This window comes from the organism of the source record quoted next, unplaced genomic scaffold, assembly GCF_019419815.1.
Source record: "Pyrus x bretschneideri cultivar Hongxiangsu unplaced genomic scaffold, Pyrus_bretschneideri_v1 Contig20, whole genome shotgun sequence".
Classification (NCBI taxonomy): domain Eukaryota; kingdom Viridiplantae; phylum Streptophyta; class Magnoliopsida; order Rosales; family Rosaceae; genus Pyrus; species Pyrus x bretschneideri.
In genome coordinates this window covers 1,402,532-1,426,212 of record NW_025999502.1, presented here as the reverse complement: position 1 = coordinate 1,426,212, position 23,681 = coordinate 1,402,532, and the positions used below count along the sequence as shown (strand labels likewise).

The 23,681-nt window shown below is 37.5% G+C and overlaps 3 protein-coding genes, 1 non-coding gene and 1 pseudogene across 4 annotated transcripts; 3 read left to right on the top strand and 2 right to left on the bottom strand.

Moving 5' to 3' along the window:
- Positions 1 to 2,213: 2,213 nt before the first annotated feature.
- On the top strand, positions 2,214 to 4,407 carry LOC103966432 (aquaporin TIP2-1). Its single transcript, XM_009379603.3, has 3 exons — positions 2,214 to 2,408; positions 2,846 to 3,096; positions 3,808 to 4,407. Exons 1-3 carry the CDS (start codon positions 2,282 to 2,284, stop codon positions 4,174 to 4,176), a joined length of 747 nt encoding a protein of 248 aa, XP_009377878.2. The 5' UTR covers positions 2,214 to 2,281; the 3' UTR covers positions 4,177 to 4,407.
- A 961-nt stretch (positions 4,408 to 5,368) lies between these two features.
- LOC103966441 (photosynthetic NDH subunit of subcomplex B 3, chloroplastic) lies at positions 5,369 to 7,344 on the bottom strand. Its single transcript, XM_009379612.3, has 7 exons — positions 7,287 to 7,344; positions 6,546 to 6,868; positions 6,305 to 6,415; positions 6,156 to 6,212; positions 6,002 to 6,064; positions 5,787 to 5,849; positions 5,369 to 5,594 (listed from the first exon to the last, which is right to left on the bottom strand). Exons 1-7 carry the CDS (start codon positions 7,342 to 7,344, stop codon positions 5,511 to 5,513), a joined length of 759 nt encoding a protein of 252 aa, XP_009377887.2. The 3' UTR covers positions 5,369 to 5,510.
- Positions 6,850 to 9,133, top strand: LOC103966903 (annotated as a pseudogene).
- On the bottom strand, positions 6,927 to 7,000 carry TRNAN-GUU. Its single transcript has one exon. It is a non-coding gene; the product is annotated as a tRNA-Asn (tRNA).
- An 8,531-nt stretch (positions 9,134 to 17,664) lies between the features above and the next one.
- On the top strand, positions 17,665 to 22,017 carry LOC103966449 (protein MODIFIED TRANSPORT TO THE VACUOLE 1). Its single transcript, XM_009379619.3, is given in 6 exon segments — positions 17,665 to 17,969; positions 18,528 to 19,274; positions 19,434 to 19,589; positions 20,309 to 21,055; positions 21,057 to 21,284; positions 21,518 to 22,017. Coding segments are annotated over 6 exon segments (2,127 nt in total). The 5' UTR covers positions 17,665 to 17,762; the 3' UTR covers positions 21,560 to 22,017.
- The last annotated feature ends 1,664 nt before the right edge of the window (positions 22,018 to 23,681 follow it).

The window sequence follows — 23,681 nt, the reverse complement described above, 5'->3', positions numbered from 1 at the left end:
TTCGCGCCTGGATGTTATTCTATGCCATCAGGTTATCCGTGTATGTAATAGATTCAAAATTTTGGAGCATAAAAATGTAATTTACTCGAAAATTTTGGTATAAATCCTCAGACTTAAGTTCAAATATTCATTGACTACCAACTAGCACTCTTCGATCTCATATATATATATATATATATATATATATATATATATATTATTCATGACTTAAAGTCAATGGCTACCTTTTTTATTTGAAAGAAACTAGATTTTTGACAATGACGATGGAAAAACCAAAGCAACGTCTACGATTGCATTATTGTATCTTACTTCTGTTGTGCAAACGTAGTTACCCATGTAATATCACCATACTAAATTGAGATTAAAAATATTAAAAACATATACAACCGTTGATATCAAATCAAACAGTGAGTGATCAAGAATTCGTTGTTCGCCAAAAGTAACCAAGAGAACATTTCTGTATAAAACTCAAATATATATATATATATATATCAAAAGATATTTAAGTTCGAATGTTCATCGATTAGCACTGGTGGAGGCAGTAAAAAAAACAGGTAGCCCTTTACCACAATAGTGTAAAGGAATTGAGTTCTTACATGAGGATGTAGATTCACATTTCGATGTTGACTAAGTTAACATCTAATCTAACAAATCTATCGTTTGACCAAAAAAAAAAGAAAAAAAAAAAAGACATGCAATGAAATAATTTTTTTGAAAAGAAAAAAAACTTTTTATCTCCAAAACTAAAGCAGTGAATAGTAGTAGGTAGGACAGACACATTGAGATTCCTCTCTATCCTCCAATCAGGAGGCCAATTATTCACAATAATTAAAACCTAGAATACAAGTTATAGATGATCCCAATACCTCCGTAGCATATTCCTCTCCTCTCATTTTCAAACGTGAGAAACCCTGATTGCCTAGTTTTGGAGCATGGTCGGTGCTGTTGGTGGCCCAAAGTTTGTCCTGCCGTCCATCACTTCCTCTTTTATCATTATTTTCTTGACCCACCAAACTCACCAACTATGTATTTTATATGAGTTTCACACCCTTTTTAATTAAATCCCTTTCATTTTTCTTATCTTTTCTTCTATTCCTTTCACAATTTTACTGTACTTTCCTCTTTCTAAAAAAATAAATATAAATTATTAACATGACTTAATTTTAATCGTTCAAAAAAGAAAAAAAAATATAAGTTAAAAAAAATACTATTAAAGTTTTTAATACATAAGTTAATAAATAAAATAAAATAATTAGATTAAAATGTAGAAGGGCCAAACGAAATATGTCTTTATCACTTTTTATTCTCCATTAAGCAAAAGAATTGTTGGTCACATGGTAGAATCATTGATGAGCTTCCAGACACATCTATTAAGGCATGTTAGTGACAGCTAAGACTGCACAAAAGTGACATGTTTGGCTCCACTCTTTCATATATATTCTTTTTGGATGATGTTACAAAGATTATCTATTTGAATTATAGATTATATCAGTTGATTGTTAACATTGAATTTTTTGTTTTGATAAAAAAAAAAGTATCCAACATCAAACGACATATCATATAATTTACAAAATATGATCTAAAAATACAATCACCCATCATTTTCCGTTTGAAAGTTTTAACAAAACATTTCTGGTATTGTTTACCTTAACGAAAAATAACATTTTTACTCTAATAAGTCACTCTTGATACTATTCACTGATAACATTCATCCAGATATGTAGAGATGAATGTATGTATGCAAAACATTCAACAGCAAAGCCTAAAGAAATAGAGAGATGAGAGCGAGAGAAAGTGTAAGAAGAATGAAAGCTTTGGTTATTTCTCAACTGATTCAATACAATTCTCACACACACAAAGTACATGTTTATATAGCTTGCAGATATGCCTTATCAGCTACACTATTACTCTAACTACCTGATAACAGACTAACTCCAATAGCTGATGTGGTAATCTGTGATGATGTGTCAAATGATGTGGTAGTCAACTGATGATGTGGCAATAGCCATATACCTTCAACATTCACTTACAACACATTTTTGTCATTTTAATTAAAACTCAAAATTTTCAAAACATTTTCATTAGTTTTCCTTTTATTGTATCTAAACACATAAATATTTGCTGTGCAGCTCATGAACTCATATAATTTAATAAACCTTAAATATTTAGGTTTTACTCGTTGTCGCTATATATATGTGACCTAGGCCACCCTTCTTTCTACAACCTTATCTTCTTCTCCTCCGTATTCTTCAATAGTAGTAAGTGTTCCAATTTCCAAAAGATGGCCGGAATAGCATTTGGGAGATTTGATGATTCTTTCAGTTTGGGGTCCTTGAAGGCCTACCTTGCTGAGTTCATCTCCACTTTGCTCTTTGTTTTTGCAGGAGTTGGTTCAGCCATAGCTTACAGTACTAATTTGTTTCCCCTAATAGCTCTTTTTTTTATCTTATTTATTCTTTTTATCAACTGCATCATCAGCTAGTTAGCTTACAATAACATTTATTATTTCCTTTAAACTATCAAAATGATACGATAAATTCACGACTGAGTTGAGTTAAGATCAAAATAGGTCATGAGTTGATTCGTTAAGCATGGCTGAAAAATAGATCCGTTCTATAAAATCAGGGAAGTGATTTATGCAAACAACTCTTCTCCACTTGCATACCATCCCTACTTATTTTTAGCTTTTGAATTGAACAAACTTAAAAAATAAATTAAAAGACTGAAATAAACAAAATCTGTAAAAACAGAAAAAAGTATGCGAAAATCATTTCCGTATACCCTAGCAGTTGATTTGTTGATTTTTCTATTTTAAGAATTTGGGATTTTATTTTTGTGTGTACAGACAAGTTGACATCCGATGCTGCACTTGATCCTGCTGGGCTAGTGGCCGTTGCCATTGCCCATGGCTTTGCTCTCTTTGTTGCAGTCTCAATTGGGGCCAACATCTCTGGAGGCCATGTAAACCCAGCCGTCACTTTCGGATTGGCTCTTGGTGGCCAAATCACCATCCTCACTGGCATCTTCTACTGGATTGCCCAGCTTGTTGGCGCCATTGCTGCAGCCTTTATCCTCAAGTTCGTCACTGGAGGCTTGGTGAGATATTTTTCAACGTACCCAATGCAATGACAGTTTTGTGTATCTTAAACTAAGACTTCATGCACAAAACAAGGGCCAATTATGATATTTTGGTGTGATTATTTTAGAATAGTGATATTCATATACTCATTTTTACCTTTCACACATCCTTATTAATTTTTTACCATTGATCTTTTTCAATTTATTCGATCCAATGGGATATATGAGAAGTAAAAGTAGGTACGTGTGAATATTACTACTCTTATTTTAAGATTGCAAGTATTATGTGACGCCAAGGCTTAATTTGGTTGTGTTGACATTTGTGCTAGATGACTTACTTAGTACCGCAATCAGAGTTTAACTCTCACCTTATTCATCTCTAGATGTAAAAAAACAGATTTATTACGATTTATTAGAATTTTCTCCTACAAAATAGAGATTCGTCGATAACTTTTTAGTTCACGTAATGAATACTGATAGGAACACTAAAGTTAAACAAACTAATTAATGTTGTTTGGTTCAAATTTGAGTGCACAATAATTTATAACAAGTACAAGATATTGACACATCATTTGGTGAATAAATTTGATGAATCTAGCATCATCATTACTGTTGATGTTTAACTAGAATTACAAAATATTTTGACAGTTTACATATTAAAGTTGCATTGAATTTTGTAAATTTTGTGAAATTTTTGCAACTAACTATGAAATTTATTTTTTATTTCAGACAATCCCCATCCACAGTCTAGCTGCTGGAGTTGGAGCCATTGAAGGAGTAGTCTTTGAGATCATCATCACCTTTGCTTTGGTTTACACTGTCTATGCAACAGCAGCTGACCCCAAGAAGGGCTCGTTGGGCACCATTGCCCCCATCGCCATCGGTTTCATTGTCGGGGCTAACATCTTGGCTGCCGGACCATTCTCCGGTGGGTCAATGAACCCGGCCCGGTCTTTCGGTCCTGCCGTTGCTAGCGGCGACTTCCACGACAACTGGATCTACTGGGTTGGACCCCTCATTGGTGGTGGACTTGCTGGCCTTATCTATGGAAACGTATTTATACACTCAGAACATGCACCCTTAGTCAGCGAGTACTGATAACTTGGTTGAGACTTAATTTGTTTCAAATGTGTTCCAGTGTATCATTTGTAATAAAAGGAGGAAGAGCAATTTTCTTTTGTTCTTTACTTCTTTTTGTCTTCAAGTTTTCAGTTATTTATTCTCACTTTCCCAGCTTGGAACCTCCATTTTCTTGTGCTGTTTGTAAAGCCCTTTTTGTAGGTCACTTTTTCCTTGTGAATAATGAATGAAGTCGGTGATTTCCAACAATGCAACTGATGAGCTTTTGTGGACATATGCATATTGAGTTTATAGAAATGTATTGTTCGACAAACGTGAGGAACAAACGTTCTCTCAATATGGCTCGAGAATATTAACAGATGCATGTTCATTCTTTGCAATAGGCTCTTGAATTGTACAATGCTGTCATACCATATAAAATTTAGAGAATTGGATATCAGAGCTGGCTACGATATTTATATGTATTTAAAACAATAACTATTCAACAGTTAGATATTATTCACGTGAATATGTATTTAATACAATCACTATGCTCTCATACCATATAAAATTTAGAGAATTGGATATTAGGGATGGCTACAATATTTATATGTATTTAATACAATCACTATTCGACGGTCAGATATTATTCACTTTAATATGTATTTAATACAATTACCATCTAATTGTCGAAATGGTGATTGTATTAAACAGATTTAAGTATTGTAGTCAAATTCCTGTTTTATATACATGTTATGCAAGGGGTAATGCTAGGGGAGACCATCTATTTAAACTATAGTTTGTAAACTATATGACACGATTGTTGATGTTTGGATTATTACTGAAGTATTAATTAATGTGCTTATTTCGTATTGGTGATACAGTATACAACTTTTGTCTAAAAAAATGGTTTACCTAGCATTATCCTTACACAAGTGGTGACTTAGAGTACAACTAAAGAACATGATTTACAAGAATACAAAGACAATGGAAAGATGTAATGTTAACCTAATCAATGCATAATATAAATTGAGATACATATCTAATACATATATATATATATATATATATATATATTATACATGATCCAAGTTATTAAATATCTCAAATAACATTATCTTTCTTTTGTAAATTGTGTATATATTTTTCAAATGAACAGATATAATTAAGTAGTGAACATGTTCCCGTAGCAAATTAAAGCATTATTTATTGGGGACTAGTGGACAGCAACTATACTAAAGGAATAATTTTATTTTGTAATAGCTAATTACACTGATGATGCATTTCCATTTAAATTAATTCTCTATAAATTTAAACTGGATTAATTATATATTTTTTTGTTTTTCAAATTGACAATGGTAGGCAAAAACGTCTTATGAAGACTGGGAAGGGTCTACCAGGACTTCTTCATATTTCCATTCATGGGCTTTCCATTCTGGTAGCTGTTGGACAACAACCTGAAATTAATCCAATGAGAAAACAATCACTAAAACATTTTGTCTTGTAATTTATTAAAACATGTTTTATACACGAGCGACAATCTAAACTACTTTAAGATATAGAAAGGAGGATCAGATTCCGAACTCAGTCCAAGGGGACGGACAAATTGTCTTGGCCTAACTCATATTTGCAACTTTTTCAAAACATACCAGCCCTCTAGAGTCAGGTTTCCCAACTGTGGTTTGGCAAGCAAGTCTCCAATTTTTTGGTTTCTGCAAGAGTCCATTAATTAACGGGAATGTCAGCCTTCATTACAATTTTTTGTTAAATCACCACCTCTCAAGATCACATCGTCTTAACTTTAATTAATTAGTGATTTAATTGATCCACTTAAGTAAAATCAGTTTTCGTACGCAGATGATACCTTTTTAAGGTGTTCCTTCTCTTTGTCTGTGCGAGGGGTTAACAGCTCTTTTCCTTGAACAATCTAGCAGCAAAATACAACAAAATTGAAAAATTAAAATTAAAATTCTGTATTAAATAATAATAAGAAATTAAAGAAATTGTAAAATCATTACCTCCACCATGCATGTCCCGCAGGTTCCTCCTCCAGCACAATTCAGCAGAACTCTACTCTGAACATTTACATATAACATATATATAAACCTCTTTTTTTTTGAAAAAAAAATTATAAGAATATTAAGAGCTAAGTGGGAGGCATACTTACGTATGGTCCATACAAATCGATATTTGAATCCAACATTATATTCCTAAGTTTCTGCCCTCCACAGGCTTGACGAAGATGCACATCTGGTGTTTGGTCAGGAAGTAAAACTGACTGAAAACAGTGAATCAATATACAACACACAATTAAACCAATATACCCCAAAAACAAAGTTTAAGTGACGGGGACGGGTACGGGGACGTCATGCACAGAGAATTTCCATTAACATTTGTATGCAACGTACACTAACAAATGCGAAATCCACGGAAGGGAGTTGCTCGGGTTGAATGGCTTCAGATTGGCTCTCTTGGGATGCGCTAACTGCTCTAATTTTTGCTCTGGAGAAACTGATGAGGGGCTTGGAAGGTCTGAGAGTTGAATGGGAGTTGGTAATGTTGGAGTTGATCAAGTTAAATGGGAGGGAGCAAAAAGATGAACAACAAGAGCTCAGGTTGGAGAGCAACCATTTTTTAGATATTTGAACTGAAATGAACTGGATGGATGATTTGCATGGGGTTTTGGTTTGTTTGCAGCATCGTGTGTGGTGGATCTTGCTACTTACCTTATCTCATCGATCTGAAGTTTTTTTTTTTTTTTTATAGATAGATTTTAAATTGTTAAAAAGCGCTAGAAGGAGGGTTTGAACCTCCGACCTTGTGGTTAACAGCCACACGCTCTAACCAGCTGAGCTATTCCAGCTTGTTGACATCAAGTATAAAAAAGCCATTTGAAATTTAGATTCCTTCCTCTCCACAACGATCTCACCGTCTCTTCTCGACAGTGCTCACCTGCTCTCAGTTCAAAGGTAGATTAATAGGGATCAAAGCTCGACATCGCTTCTCCGTTCTTAGGATTTGCAACTCCATCTGATTCTATGCAATTCCAGCAGATATTGTCATCGTTTTTAATTAAGATTTCTGGAATTTTATGTTTGGTATTTGGCACTCGGGATTCAATGATTTCCGGAATGTTTTTGTTAATTTACCATTGTATTTTGCACTCAGGATGCAATTTCTATGTGCCAATCGGGTTCTCATTAGCATGACTGCTTTTTCTGTATATTATTGCAAGTTCTACAATCACTTTATTGATGTACAAATGTTAATAGTAGTGATTTTCCTGTGTGTTGAACAGTTCACTTTGCGTCCATATACTCGTCTTGGATTAGATAGGTCCGTTATTCCAAGTCAGTTGTGGCACCAGTCCACATGATCAAACCAAGAGATAATGCAGTTTTGGTTGAAGAGCCATGGTATAATGAGAATACGCTTCCTAGCTTTTTGGAAAATGTAAGGAGAGATGACTTGGAGAGGATTCTTTGAGGGACTGGATCATTTCAGACATCTAAATATCGCAATGTCACTTCTATCCGTATCAATCTTTTATCCAAAGGAGGTTTACTTTTAGATTGCGGTGAAGGAACCCTGGGACATCTAAAAAGAAGGTATCGTCGTCTGAATTTTTTCAAATACATTTACTAGTACTGAAATCCATTCCCCAGTTTAAGATGTAACCTTTTTATGTACATCAACAACGGATATGGTGTAGAGGGTGCTAATAGTGCTGTGAGAGATTCTAGCTGTGTTTGGATTACTCATATTCATGCTGATCACCATATCGGGTTGGCAAGAATACTTACTCCACAACGTGATTTGTTGAAGGGAGTGCCACACGAGCCATTACTTGTTGTTGGACCGATAAAGCTTAAGTTCTTTTTTGATGCATACTTGAGACTCGAATATTTAGATATGCAGTTCCTTGATTGTAAGCACACCATAGAAGCGTCTTTACTTGCTTTTGGGTGTTACTGAAGCCAATAGGGATTACTCTTCTCCCATAAGTCCAACTCGTTTCAAGGACATGAGCATTAAAAATACAGGTAGGTAATTAGCGGAGAGAGTTGATTCCAATTTATTTGCTAAAAGATCCCGTATGCAGAGCTATTGGAAAAGGCCGGGTAGTCCTATTGACAACAATGCAGTTCCAACTGTAAAGAGCTTGCAAAAAGTGCTTAATGAAGCTGGTTTGGAAGCCTTGATTAGTTTTCTTGTCATCCACTGTCCGCAGGCATTTGGCATTGTCTTGAAGGATTTAGAGAGATTGAATAGTGTTGGAAAAAGTGATTCCGGTTTGGAAGGCTGTGTTCTCAGGTGATACTAGGCCCTGCCCGGAACTTATAGAAGCATCTCACGGTGCAACAGTTCTAATACATGAGGCAAGTTACGATATTTATTGTGTGTTTTTGTTTTATTTGTCAGATAATAAAATTGTGCAATTTAGCAAGAAACTATAGAACTGTGAAAAAAAGGAAGATTGTAGTTGATCAATTTCACTATTTTGAGTCTTGCAGACAACTTTTGAGGATGGCATGGCGGACGAGGCGGTAGCAAGAAACCATAGCACAACGCAGGAAGCCATAGAAGTTGGAAACTCTACGGGAGTTTATCGTATCATCCTCACCCACTTCAGCCAGCGATATCCGAAAATCCCAGTGTTTGATGATACGCGCATGCATAAGACATGCAATAGATTTGACATGATGAATATTAACATTGCTAATTTGCCTGTGGCCGCAAAGGTACTTCCATATTTGAAGCTGCTTTTTAGAGACGAGATGATTGTTGACGAGGAAGATGAGTTGATAAAGACTGCAAGTGTGGCTTCTTGATACGAAATTACGTTGTCGTCTGTTGTAATTTCCATATTCTTTCAGTACTTGTGAAGGGAATCATTAACAATGTTGGTGAAATAGATCATTTGTCACAAGCTTCTGAATATTGTGCATTATTGTTATGTAAATGTGAATCTTAGTTCAATAATTTTTAAGATTCATAGAAATTTCAAGGGATAAGTAGCCTAACAAATTTTGATAGAAAATGGAATTGACTCAATGCAAGGGGAAAAATCATTTAACCTGTAGAAGCATTCATGACATGTCATTTACTTTTGATTCTTTTCTGATTTCTTCGATGATTCTAGACATCCCAAAGATGGGGAATGATACTAGTAATTATAAACAGAGTAACCACTAACAATTGAGGTAGACATCGGTTTGGGCCTAAAATAACAGGTTGAGCCGAGAATAGGCTAACACAAGTTGGAAAGCCATACTCTTTGGCCTAGTAATGATCTCTCATACTAGTGGGTTTTCAGCCTAGGAAATGATTGATTCAACCGAGTCCTCATGAAAGTGGGATTGTGAAAGGATTAAGTTCAAATGTGGCTTGGTCAAGTCCTTAGTGAACTAAAGTTGTCAAGGATCAGAATGAAATGTGTTTAGATGCGAATTATTCTAAATATCAGGATTCATTCTTGATCATATATGAATGTAGGGGTCACATAAAGGGACTAGGTTCAAATTTAAGGTGAGTTTCAACTAAGGAAAGGATTAAAATGGATAAAGATGAATATTTAGGTAAATGTTAAGTGACATTGGCCCATCAAGACTCTACCTTGGCAGATTGATTTATCACAATGTCAATCCCTATAAATATAAGAGGTTCTGCAACATGGGAAACCCATCAACTCAACAAACAACTCAAAACGCTCTACGCGAGTCGTAGAATCAAGCGATAGAGGAGCCACTTCAGTTTGGATTAACATCACTATGTATGTTTTGGCTGGATATATATCCAAGCCTTGCCAGCGAAGAATTCTTAATTATTTTGCCCAAAGAGTGCACTTCATTAGCTCCCAGTGAAGAGAAGTGTTCTATGATTGGTTACTTTAAGGTGCATTTTGCAGTTTGGCATTCAGATAACCAAACCACATTCACTATAAAAATGCCTATCTCCTTTGAGTACATGTACCCTTACATATGGATACCGATTTGGCACACCTATATACTAAAGAATATAGTTGAGGCGGTCGAACTTAGTACAAGAGATCTTGAACTTTACATTGAATTAGGCAAACTTGTCTTCAGGTTCCAGAACCCAAGGCCGAGACATGTCCCTTCCTCAATGTTAGTCGTTTAAGGTCAGAAGTCAGCAACGCATTTGACACCACTATCGCGTCTATTTTATTCGCGTGACCGAGCTTGGTTGTGAGTTGGCACACTTGCATTCACAAGAAAGATGTAGTTAACTCATAGTGATTCAGCCTACATGCCATGTGGTCTTTGTAATTTTTAAGATCAATAACATCATTACCTTTATATTTACTTGCTTGCAATAGCTCACACACTACTATTTTATACTTCATGTTTAGTTCTTTTAATATCTCATATTTCCGTTTTTGTTTTTTTTTTTTTGTTGAAATGCGTCGATATATATTTCATTAGGGGCCGAAGGGGAAGCCTCCAAAAACCAGACAAAACAAAAGTATTGAGGATTACGACATTTAGACCCCGAAAAAGTACAACCAATTACATATGATCCTAAAAAATAAGGTCAGTGATGAATGACGGAGGGTATACAAGCCATTCACATTGATCCACATTGTTCAAGCTATAACGAGCCATACGGTGTTAGCTTGGCGGCATAAATGGGTACATAAATCTTCAATGATTGACAGAAGCCAGAATTTGGAATGTTCTATAATGTTGCCAATAGTAGGCAAATTACAAGAAGGATCGAGATGGCCCATACAATCTGAAGAGAATCACTTTTAATAATCAAGCTTTGGAAACCCCTTGACACTGCTCAAGCCACACCATCTCTAAAAGCCAAAGCTTCCACTTGGAGATGAGAGAAAACATTACTAAAGTTCTTGCAAAAACCAGCAACAAAAGTATCGCTATCATTTCTGATCACAACACCCACCCTTCTGCTCACCCCCCACGTCTTTCATTCTCATCCTAAGCACCATCAAAATTCATCTTCAGACGATTGCTAGGAGATAGTGACCATTTGATGATGTTAAGAGCAGAAGTATGGGGAAAATGAGGGTCAGAGTTTACCCTAATGAATTCCTACCACCACGAAATAACCCAAGTCACAGCCAAGTCAAGTGGATCACATTTATCATTCCAAAGTCTAGCATTTTGACAATTCCAAATTGTCCACACAACCATCATCGCAATATCGAAACTATGTCATGGAAAATTGGAAGCTAACTCAGAAAACTAGTCCATCATAGAATGAGAATCAAGCTGCCCAGTAAATGAACTGAGTGGGGAATAGGTCCAAGCACAGCGGGCAAAATGACATCTTTTGAAAAGATGAACTGAAGACTTCGCATTTGAGTTACAGAAAACACATAATACATCTGCGTTTCTTCACCAAATTCACCCTAGTGAAGATAAGATCTCTACAAAGCCGCCAAGTGAAAATGAGCACTTTGGGGGAACCTTTGCATTCCATATCTTTGACCATGTCCTAGAGGTGGAAGGTAATCCAACAAAGGACGAGGCACTATTTCGGTGGAGGAGAATCCAAGCCCAAGCGACGTGGTAAGCGAATTTGACGGAGAAGACACCCATGTGCTTATGATGCTAGATCAAAACGTCTTCCTTACCTGTGACACTCAGAGGAATGGATAGAATTAGCTCTGTTTCAGTGTTTGAGAAAATCGATTCAATCAAATTCACCCTCCATCTTATGGAAGCATGGTCAACAAGATTATGGACATTCTCCAAAGTACATCCATTAAGTTTAGAGGATAAGATACGAAAGTTGGAGGGAAGTGGGATCCAAGGATCTCTCCAAATGTTAATAGAGGCATCGTTTCCAATCATCCAGCTGAGCCCACGCTTAATAACTTCTCAAGCAGCGCATAGGCTCCTCCAGTTAAATGAGCAGTTAAGTCTCACCACTGCATCGAGGAAGGAAGTAGTTGGAAAATATTTAACCTTTAGTACACGGGTCAACAATGAATCCGGGTTTTTTATGATCCTCCAAGCATGTTTAGCTAGCATAGCAAGATTAAAGGCATAGATATTCCGGAAACCCAATCCCCCTTCAGACTTAGGTGAGAAGAGTTGTCCCAAGCCAACCACTGTATTTTTTTTCCCCTCTTAACTCTATTGCACCATAAATTAGATTGGGATTGATTAAGCCATAACCTTCACAATGAGTTTTTTTCAGGCTGCACTAAGAAGCTTACCTTTCCAACACTGGAGATGTTTTCAAAGTCACTCCTTTATAAAGCTAAAGCACTGACTGTGGTTGAGTCCAACAATGGTAGGGAGGCCCAAATACCTTTCTTGTATGTTGACCCAATTAACCCTCAAGACAGAAGCAAGTCTCACCCTCTCTGGCCTCTTAATATTTTTTGCCAAAGTAGACTTCACTTTTATGGAGGTTGACATTTTGACCCGAGGCCTTTTTATAGACATAAAGAATATCCGCAATTTGGGTGTAATCCGATAATTTTGCATGGATGAAAAGAAAAATGTCATCAACAAATAGTGAATGTGAGATCGATGAGGCTCTAGAACAAATAGTCAAGCCTTGAAACAGACCGAGCTCCCTCCTTCTAGCTATGAGTATCGAAAGACCTTCCGTACACAACATAAACATGTATGGCGAAAGCGGATCGCCTTGGCGAAGACCTCTTGAATGATGAATATACCCCTATGGGCTCCCATTAAGATAAAAGAGTAAGTGACAAAAGAAACCGATGTTATGACCAGGTTGATCCACCGAGAAGGGAACCCCAACTTCGTAAATACATGGCGAAGATAGGACTACTCAATTCGATCATATGCCTTGCTCATGTCAAGCTTTAAAGAAATAAAACCATTTTTACCCATCCTCATGTTATATAGCGCAGTAGCAACCTCAAATGCCATAATTGAATGGTCATAAATTTGGCGCACCGGGACAAAAGCTGTCTAATGAGGAAAGATAACCGACGTCAAAGACTTTTGAAGTAATTTTAGTGAGGACATTATAAAGGCTAATTGGCCGAAGATGGGACATCTCTGTTGGTTTTTTTTGTTTAGGGATAAGGCAAACATGGGTAAAAATTTAACTGTTTCAGGAACTTTCAAGATGAGAGGAAAAACTTAATACCACTGACCACATCGCTGCCAATGATATTCCAATACTTCTAAAAGAACATAGGGGTCATGCTATCTGGTCCAGGAGCCTTAGATGGTTACATCTGGAAAAGTGTGTTTTTAATCTCGTCGACAGTGAAATCCTTATCAAGTTGGTTTGCCATATAGCAGAAACTCGAGATTCCAATGAGTCAAGGACTTCCTCCCCACTAGTCAACTGAGAAGATGTAAACATCTCTTGGAAATAATTAAGAACAATATTTTGTACCCCTTGATCAGATTCAGTCTGAACACCAATTTTTATCCATAAGACCCAAAATTGTGTTATTGGACTTACGGTTGCTAGCTCATTGATAGAAAAATCTAGTGTTGTGGTCTCTATCCTTCATTCAATGTACCTTCGATCTTGAGCGCCAAAAGGTTTCCCCATCCCCAAAAAAGGTGTCCAACCACTGCATCAATAAAGATCACTTACATATAGAGGCATCGGTAAAGGGTTAGGCCAAAATAAACTCCAACTTAGCTCAAATATGTGACATCTCCACTTTTCTAGACTAGAATTTAGAGTGTTGCCATCTGAGCAGTGCTACCAGTGTGGCCTTAATCTTATGTACTAGCTAAAACAAAGGAAACTCCAAGGTTGGCTGACTTCACGCTTCCTTAATCACAGGTGTGCACCCTTTATGCGTAGTCCAAATTTCTACAAACTGAAAGGACCTTATTCGACTACGACTGAGCGAAGCAATGCCGGTCACAACATAATAAAATTGGAGAGTGATCAGATTTTCTTGGTTGTAGGTGAGTGACCACATGATTCGAGAACTGAGCATTCCAATTAGAAGCAACCACCACACGATCAAGCATTTCTTTAATGCCCTTATGAGAAGTGGTGATCTAGGTAAACGAGATTCCAACAAAACCTAAGTACATGAGGTAACAATCATAGAGAGCCTCTTGAAAATCCAGGATTTACCTGATGGGTCTTATGGGTCCTCTATGCTTTTCATGGATGTGAAGTAATTCATTAAAATTCCCCTCCCTCCCCCCCCCCCCAACGATCGAAGGAATAGAGGATCTCAAGGATAAATGGCGAAGGGAATTCCAAGACAGGTATCTTTTGCTAGTAGCAGGGTGACCATAAAAGCCCGTGAGTCTCCTACATCCCTAACCTCAGCATTAATAAAACAACTGGATGAATCTAGGATTAAGAGATTCTTGTCGCCTATTTGAACTTACACTGAAGGCACAATCAAACCCCAAATGAACTTTAACTAAATTTATAACTAAATGGTGGCACTTAGTTTTAAATAAGAATATCATCATGGGATCTTGCTGCTTAACAATTTCTAGCAGTGCTTGAACTTTCCATGGGTTCCCAAGCCCACGACAGTTCTAGAATAAGGTTTTCATGGTTCTCGGCAAAGTTGGCAGCTACCAACTTTCGTCAACTGAAGATATGCCCTCTTTCTCTTTATGACTAGCCAACCATGTCTCTCACCATCTTCCAAGTCCTTAGATGGACTAATCTCCACCTCATAAAGCCCATCCTCCAAAGCATATAAAGTGGCAAAGCGAGTAGTAGCCCTTTGGAATTTTCCCTTTTTTCCTTTATTGGTCGCAGCCTTAGGTTGGGTGGATCGAGTGTTGTATTTGGGAAGATGGAGAGGATGACCCATGTTGGGATTAAAGGAGATCTTTGTTTTTTTTTTTTTTAGGGTGGAGGGGTAAAGGTGACCTGGTAGTAGGAGATTGGGCATATATGTTAGCCGTAATGGTAGTGTGGGTGGCACAATATGTTAATTGAGGAGAAGCACAAATTAATCCAAGATAGTAAATTTTGTTGAGCTTGTCTGAAGCTCATTCGAGGCCCGAAGAAATCCATCAGCATTTTCAAGGGCCCACCGTGGAACCCTATATGGGTCACACCATACCCGTGATAGAGAGAGCCCAATAACACTAATGGAGATAATGCCGTTAGAAAATTGAGTCCCGAAACTACTGAGATGCCATACATAGCCATGGTCAGGAAACTTAGGGCGGTTAGTCACATCACGGTCCATTGTATTGGTCAAGGGTAGACAATCTGCCAGTGCTGAGATAGCCTTAGGCGACAGATCAGACGAATCAGGTTTTGCCACATCAGAAAGTTTGTCAGTAGTAGCAGATGGCGATGGTAGCAACGTTCTAGCTATGATGACAGTACAGCAGCACAGAGCTCATCCTTCCGTTTGTGTGCTAAGAACTCGTTTGCCGAAATCTTCCAGTCTTCTCCTGGTAAGTTGTAAAAACCCCATTCCCCGATCCATTTCCTCTTCTAATGACACTCATATGCACCGGAGACCGGGTTAGACTTCTTAATTGATGGAAAGTGCAGGGAAGAGGCTCTGATAACATGTGATTACACAAGTCAGCATTATAGTGACTACCCTCTGACTATGGTGCCAAGAAAGTGTCACCGCGTGCATAGCCCAAGCACCTACACCGGTAGCAAAAGATTTTGAGGCCTTCATACTTCAAACGTATCAGCCTAGATCCAAAGTTTTGACAAGGGATTTGGAAATAGGTGACCAAAGGTTTGCAGACATCAAAGTCAACATGAAGTCGTGTGAAACCCTGAAAACCAGTCACTAGAAGGTCTTCAACCTCTAGCACTGCCCCAATCCTTTGACCCATGGCCCTAGCATTCTTCATGGTGCAATACTAATGAGGAAACCCATAGGCTTGAACCTAGAAAATTGCCCTATTAGTGGTGATATCGTTAAGTGAATGGTAAGATGACCAGAGCTTAACTGAGAACACATAGTCCTTTATGAACCAAGGATTCCCTTCCAGCAAACGCCCAATCACCGCTTCTTCTCATACCGTGATGGCGAAAACATTTGGTTTAGCTCTAAGAACCTTAACCACACCCATTTTGTTCCAGGCATTCCACAACATCTCTTTAACCACGTGTTTAGACAATTCATTGTCCGCAATAAGGCGACCAACAAGATGGATATTATCCTTGAATCTCTCCTCCATATCCAAGCTATCTTCAACAATGAAACTGAGACAATCCATCATTTCCTCATCTCTAGCCATGCTGAGAGAGTATAGAAAACAACCCAGTGTTCTAGAAAGAAAACACAGGTACTAAACAACTCCAATCACATTAAGATTGAGAGTACTAGCCACCCAAACTCATTCTCTTTCTCAGTTGAAAGACAAACGTATGGCAAAGAAATGGGTAATTCCCATCTCTCGTGGTCCACTATTTTCTATATTTCGGTTTAAGTGCAAGTAATCATGTTTGAATCTAGAACGCATGCCAATCCACTATTTGTCTCACATTTTTAATTCATGTATAAATAAGTTGCAATGGAATGAGTAACGTTTTATAAATTGGAATGGATTACATATTTAGTGTTTTTTTTGGTTTTGTTTTGTTTTGTTTTTTTTTTTTTTCCTGACAAGGTTTCTAATGCATGATGATATCATGTTACTTTACTTTAATTGTTATACAGCACTTTTAGCATTTAAAAGGTGTAAAGCCTATAAAAATTAAACTTTTATAATGGGCCAGAATGATGTGCCGTATTGGGAATGATGAAAAAAAAAATAGATAATCAATCATAAAAGAGAAAAATAAAAAGCAAAAGTAGACGGGTACCACATTTAATATATTATACTTATCCTTAGCAATAGTGTAATACAAATTAAACTTACTGTGCATGATTCTTGTATGTCGACATCACACTCATCTAAATTACCGTGAAAACCATAAATCATCAATGAATAAAAATGATTTTTATCACAAATAGTCTTTGAACCTAACCTATTCCATCAATTCGGTCCTTTAATTCGAATATCGATGAATGTCCTCTCACATTTAGCAACTGCATGTAAATAGTCTTTCTCGTCAAAATTCGTTAAACTTTTTGTAAGTTTGATGATGTGACATGGAGTTTATGTAGCCAAATTTGGAGCTTAATCTATGTAGCCAAAATAATAATAATAATAATAATAATTGAAAAAAAAAAATAATTCAACCTAATACTTTTCAGCAAAAGCAGCGATGACCGATGAAGCCGAGCGAGAGCATTTGTGTTTGTGCGTGCCAAGTTTAGGCGCCTAGCGATAGCGCGCATCAAATTCGCTCAACGTAACTGTTTTCTTCTTCTCCTTCCTCCTCCATTTTCCTTATCACCTTCCAATAGCTCTCTCTCTCTCTCTCTCTCTCTCTCTCTCTAAAACCCTAATTCTGGACAAATCAAATCCAATTCTTCGATTTCTCAACGCCAAGCTAAACAATCCATCACTCTACCGATTCAATCAAATCTAATTCATGCGCATCTGAACCGAAATTTCGGTTTTCTCCGCGGCTCCGATCCAATTTCGAGTGTAACGTCGATCCAAGGACGCACCCTACTGGGATTTGATTGGGATTCTATTGGATCGGATCTTTTCGATCGGGTGCTTTGGGAATCAAATTCCTCGTTTTTTGATTGGGAAAGTTAGGTTTTTGCATAATTGGGAATCATGGATTCGAGTCGAAGAGCTGTGGAGTCGTACTGGAGGTCCCGGATGATCGATGCGGTGACTTCCGACGAAGACAAGGTTGCACCCGTTTACAAATTGGAAGAGATTTGCCAGCTTCTGCGATCCTCGCATGTCAGTATTGTCAAGGAGATGTCTGAGTTTGTATTTAAGCGTTTGGACCATAAAAGTCCAATTGTTAAGCAGAAGGTATGCAATAAATCTTGTTATATAGTAAAATTTTGTTGGGAAAGTATGGTTTTTGTATTTGTTAAACGCTTGTATGAACTTGATTAATTGGTTGCTTTGATTTTATTCTATAGTATAATTGTATGGGGTGTTCGGTTTGAGCTGAATGTATATTCCTTCGTGCATGCTATTGCTAATAGTTTGTTATCAATGCGAATTGAAGATTAAGATGGTGATTTTTTATATGATAACTTTGATTTTCATAATGGCTTCCGTTCATCAATGGCATGATAGACTCGGAGAATCGAATTCTATGTAAATCACTGTGGTTTGAATTTCAATGAAATGATATAGTGTGTTTATAACTTTGCTTTAAATAATGACTTCTTCTCATCAGCGACCTCTTTATGAGAGATAGGCTTGGCATATTAAATTCTATGTAGATTGCAGTGGTTTGGTTTCCATAACAGAGGGGCATGTAGAAGTGAGACTTGATGAATGTTGGGATATTTTTCGAGAATTTACTTAGAATTATGATTACTACAGATTTTGATGCTATTATGCCCAAATGTTCTGCAGGCTCTTAGATTAATAAAGTATGCAGTGGGAAAGTCTGGTGTGGAGTTCAGGAGGGAAATGCAAAGAAATTCAGTGGCAGTGCGCCAACTATTTCACTATAAGGGACACCCAGATCCTTTGAAAGGAGATGCACTTAATAAGGCTGTGCGGGATACTGCTCATGAGGCTATTTCTGCTATCTTTCAAGAGGAAAGTAATGCAGCACCTGCAGATGATCTTAACAGAAGAATACAAGGTTTTGGGAATACGAACATCGAGATGTCATCAGATGAAAAAAAGTCTTTCATTAGTGAGGTTGTTGGTCTTGGAAGTGCATCTATCAAGCAGGGACTTACTAATTTTACCCATAGTCCCTCTTTTAAAAAGAAAGACGATGGAAATTACAAAAGTCCAAATCTTCATAGATCGTTGACCATAGAAAGTGAGCAGGCTGATAGATATGAACCTGCTCAATATCGCAATGAGGCTCAAAATAGTTTTGGGTCATCAAAAAATGTGGCTAGTGGACCATGGAATGAGGATTCTAGGGTAACCAAAACTGAAATAACCAATGGAGATTCCAGTTCAAATTACAGAGAGAGTAAAACCCGTGAGGAGAGGTTGTTGGAGACCATTGTGACGTCGGGTGGTGTACGTTTACAACCCACTCGAGATGCCATTCTGATTTTCCTTACTGAGGCGAAGAAGTTGGATGCTGTAGCTTTGAGTCATGCCCTGGATTTAAAACTACAATCTCCATTGTGGCAGGCAAGCTCTTTATACCCAAGTGTTGGCGATAATTCTTCCACATTGCTTATTAATTGTTCAATCAGTATTTATTAAGGAGTAAGGGTTAGGTGGAATTTTTGTTGTATTATAGATCTATTTCTCCGTCTAACTTTCTTTTATGCGATTTTTGTCTGTCAGGTACGCATGAAAGCTATTTGTGTTCTTGAATCAATTTTGAGGAGAAAGGATGATGAGCATTTTGCAATCATAGAATCGTATTTTATTGACAACAAAGATCTTGTAGTGAGATGCTCCGACTCTCCCCAGTCATCTTTGAGGGAAAAGGCTAACAAGGTATTCCTTTATTTCCTTATAAATATGAATATGTGTGAGATTCGTCCATTTCCTTGTTTCTCAAAATACACATATTGATGATGAACAATTGGTTTTATGTATTATCTGGTTGTATCACTTGAACTCTTCTACATCATATCCAGGCGGCCCTTGCTGCTTGAGTCTAGGATTGATTGTAACTTGGGAGCACCACAGTCTTTCACATAGTAGGATCAAAGGATTTTTATTTTCTTGTGGTGATAAAAATAAAAAAAATGTTATATATTTGTAAAGGTTGAGCTGCCTTGGCTATTTCATATTGAACAAAGAATTAAAAGAGCTTTAAAAGAGGACAAAAAAAAGTAATTGGTACATTGTTACATAATTTGTCATGAAAGGATTCCCATCTGTTACTTATAATGGTTAAGTGTTAACATGTGCTGTTTAATAATATAATGATTTTCTTGTTTCTGCAATGTCACTTCATTGTTTATGTAGAAAAGAATCTGTACTTGCTCCTTGTGACTTTTCTAGATTTGATTCTTCTTATTCTTATAGATAATTTGAATGTATATTTCTAGATGAATTCATGCTTGATGATGTGAGGAACATGTAATTTTTTCGAGAGGTTAAATTCAATTTTACAGTTTGGATGTGTGTGCGCGCGTGCACGCCCTTATTTTTCTTTGAAAAGATACAGTAGGTCATGCAGTTGAATGGACATTGTTCTTAATGAGCAGGTTTTGAGCCTCTTGGGTGGAGAACAGACAGACAATGTGGCAAGTAATTCAGAACAGCCTATGAAGGCTCAGACTGCTACCTTTGTTCAGATGCCTGACCTTATAGACACCGGTGATCTAGATGATTACCACGTGACCAATGCTGCAATTGAGAACCCAAGTGATCAAGTCATCACAAACTTAACAGCACCATCACCAGCACCCCAACTAATTGATGATTTATTTGGAGATGGCCCAGGGAATGTCGTAAGCACCAGTGAACTGAAAAATGACGATGACCCTTTTGCAGATGTATCGTTCCACAATAATGACAGTAAAGAACAAGCAGACGATCTCTTCTCTGGGCTTACCGTTGATAATAAACGAGATCCTCTCGAGAACTCCATAGCAGAAAAGAAAAGTGGACCTGAAATGTTTGATATTTTTGGGCTTGAATCTGAACTTCCGCAGGAGCAGGATCATAAAAATGATTTAAACAATTTAATGGGTGGCTTATCCATTGATAAACATGTCTCAAAGATGGAGCAGAAAAGAACCCCTCCTGGACAACTTTCTGAACTTCTATCGGATTCAGCTAGTCATCCCAGCCACCAGGCCTCCGGCGATGCTTGGAGTGGCATTCTTAATTCTCAAACAGCATTACTGAATGGAAATGCAGTGTTTCCTTCTGGTGCTATGCCTTACAATATACCTCCTGGAATTATGTTCAATCCAGCCTTTCCTTCTCAGCCAATAAATTATGGTGCCAGTGGGAAGTCTCCTTGCTCAGCCGCAATTCCTAGCAACAATGTCTAGCTTTCAACACTTCGGGAACTTCAATTCGCAAAATATGAATTTAAGTAACGTTGCTGGAACAAATGGAGGATATGCGTCAGCACTTCCTGATATTTTCCATGCAAATCAACCAAATCCAGCTCCTAGTTCAGTGGTGAACAGTTCAAAGAAAGAGGATACTAAAGCATTTGATTTTATCTCGGTAAGTTTGATTTTCAAAACCTATTAATGTTTCCTTCATTAGGATTTTGCGTGGTTATATCAACTGTTCACCTGTATTTAACGTATGGATGCTGTTACCTACATTTTCGAAGCCGATGGTACCTGAACCTGTATAGATCAGATATCTACAAAGCAAAGCAAGAAAATTTTCCTCGGCTTGTTTTTTGGTTGTATTAAGTTGTTGAATCGTTTATCTTACTGATTGTTATGTAGGACCATATTGCTGCAGCTCGTGATCCAAAGAGGGTAGTTTAAGCCTTTCTTAAGACTAAGGACCACTGGTGTACTCCGATGGTGATTACAAAGCAGGTTCATCTCTTAGAACTAATATTTTGTTGTGAAAAGAGTGAAATTTGCATATATTGCTGAGATGTTTCCATGATGAAATACAATTGCAAGGGATAATGACCAAATCAACTCAGAATCGGAATGAAAAGAGTAAATGAACATATTCGTGCTCGTTTTTGGTGTTGGAGATTGAAGAGAGTGAATGTTGTGTAGTTAGCTTTGCTAGTTTTACAATTATGTAATGTAATGCAGGCGAAGATTTACCCAGCCCGCCCTCTTGTAATGAATTTGTAGAGTACCTTTTTGCCCCCCTTTTTTTCTCTCGTTTTTTGTTTTATTTTTTTCTCTTAGAAAATAAATTGTGGTACATGCATTTGATTTGATTATAGAAACGAATAATAAAACAGTCCGACAGATTATCTTTATCGATCTTACACTCCCACGAACTATTGTCAATTCGAGTTTTTACAACTCAAGTCTTTGGTCAAAGCAATTTGCTAAGCTAATTGCGATTCCTTGTAGCTAACCGTACTTTCAAAGTTATCGTTGCAACATAGGATCTCTTGTTCATATCTTATGCGTTCAGTTGGTGATTCATTATATATAATTCCCTCCATTCTGCAGTCGTACAAATTTCATAATTAGGACAGTTCAATTTTTTAATCTTCATTTATAGATTACTCCTACGAAAAGTTGTTTGAATCGTGTATCGCTTAATCATGCATAGAAACCAAATAATATTGGGCTAGGCTTAGAGCGCGTGAAACTCATCACTATCTTGTAAGGGCGTTGAGACCATAGCATGTAACAAGAAGTGCCGCCACGTTCTCTGGAGTGTTGCTCCTGCCCACCTAGAAGAGCCACTTACTTTGTAGTGTTGTCACACAAGATAAGCACTCCGCCCGCCTGTTGGCCGGACAAATTGAATTTATCTTCCGATCAACTGTCCACCCAATCAAGTGCAAACAACACAGTAGAATCACGCAACGCTGTTGGTGTGCTTCATGCCCGCAAGGAAAGAAAGAAGAGCAATGTTTAGTTATGATTTGACTGTTCGCAGCATGGGAGTGGATTACCCAAAAAGTCCCCACGTAGAATCACGCAACGCTGTTGGTGTGCTTCCTGCCCGCAAGGAAAGAAAGAAGAGCGAGGTTTAGTTCTGATTTGACTGTTCGCAGGAAGATATTTCGGTAATGAACATTGTAGGGGGCTGTATTGGCGAGATCCAACGGCGAACAGTTGCCCAAAGAAAATCTGCCTGGAAGTTCGAGGACCTTTAGTACCGTATCCTAACCCAAACCAATAGCCTTCGCGCCAAGCAAGGGATAAAAGAAAATACAGAACTATATTCCCTATAAAAATTATCTTCAAAGGTAAAAAATGGAGTTTTAACGAAACACTCCCGTATGGTTCACTTTTAATGAAAAACCATATTTTCACCTTTTCCTGGTACTATTCACTACACCTTTATTTGTTATTTTTTATTAAAACTAAAGGTTTTTTGAACTTTTCATTATTTTTTTTAAAAGTCAATGGTATTTAACATCCCACCTCACGTTTTAGTTGTGTGAGAAAAACGTGTGTGGCAAGGCAAAATAATCAAATAAATTGATGCTTGAGGGCAAGCTAGGGCTTCCTTGGGGGATTGCGTAGGCATGCATACATTTTTACATATTAGCATGGAGAAGAAATGAGCTATGGATGCCCTAACCCTAATTGGGCATGCCCTAGGGAAGAGAAGAAAGAAGACGAAGAACAATGGACTCCTCGTCTTCTTCTCCGTCTGAAAAATATGACGACAACGAGAAGATGATCCTGTGTCATATGTACCTTTGAGTTCAAGCATATGAGTAGCCCTATGTATCTCATCCACAGCATCAAATTCAAGTATTTGGTAGAGTGCTCCTGCAAAACTCGTAATGGTTAACCCAAGAAATCCTCTGCTGAACGGGAAATTCTATGCTCTCTGGAACCAGAGCCCTAGGTTCGCTTACGAGCCCTTGTCTTTTGAAGTAATCGACCCTAATTCATGGAACATAACGGTCACCTCTTCCTGTACCTCCCCTAACTTGTCGTGATCCCTTTGCTT

What these genes read in the sequence shown, in the direction of transcription:
- LOC103966441 (XM_009379612.3), bottom strand. Translation starts at nt 7,344, where the DNA reads ATGCTAATGAGAACCCGATTGGCACATAGAAATTGCATCCTGAGTGCA. An exon ending in TGGATTTCGCATTTGTTAGT is followed by an intron (nt 6,416 to 6,545) that starts GTACGTTGCATA and finishes CACTGTTTTCAG; the next exon opens with TCAGTTTTACTTCCTGACCA. An exon ending in GCGGGACATGCATGGTGGAG is followed by an intron (nt 6,065 to 6,155) that starts GTAATGATTTTA and finishes TTTTGCTGCTAG; the next exon opens with ATTGTTCAAGGAAAAGAGCT.
- LOC103966432 (XM_009379603.3), top strand. Translation starts at nt 2,282, where the DNA reads ATGGCCGGAATAGCATTTGGGAGATTTGATGATTCTTTCAGTTTGGGG. An exon ending in TGGTTCAGCCATAGCTTACA is followed by an intron (nt 2,409 to 2,845) that starts GTACTAATTTGT and finishes TTGTGTGTACAG; the next exon opens with ACAAGTTGACATCCGATGCT. An exon ending in AGTTCGTCACTGGAGGCTTG is followed by an intron (nt 3,097 to 3,807) that starts GTGAGATATTTT and finishes TTTTTATTTCAG; the next exon opens with ACAATCCCCATCCACAGTCT.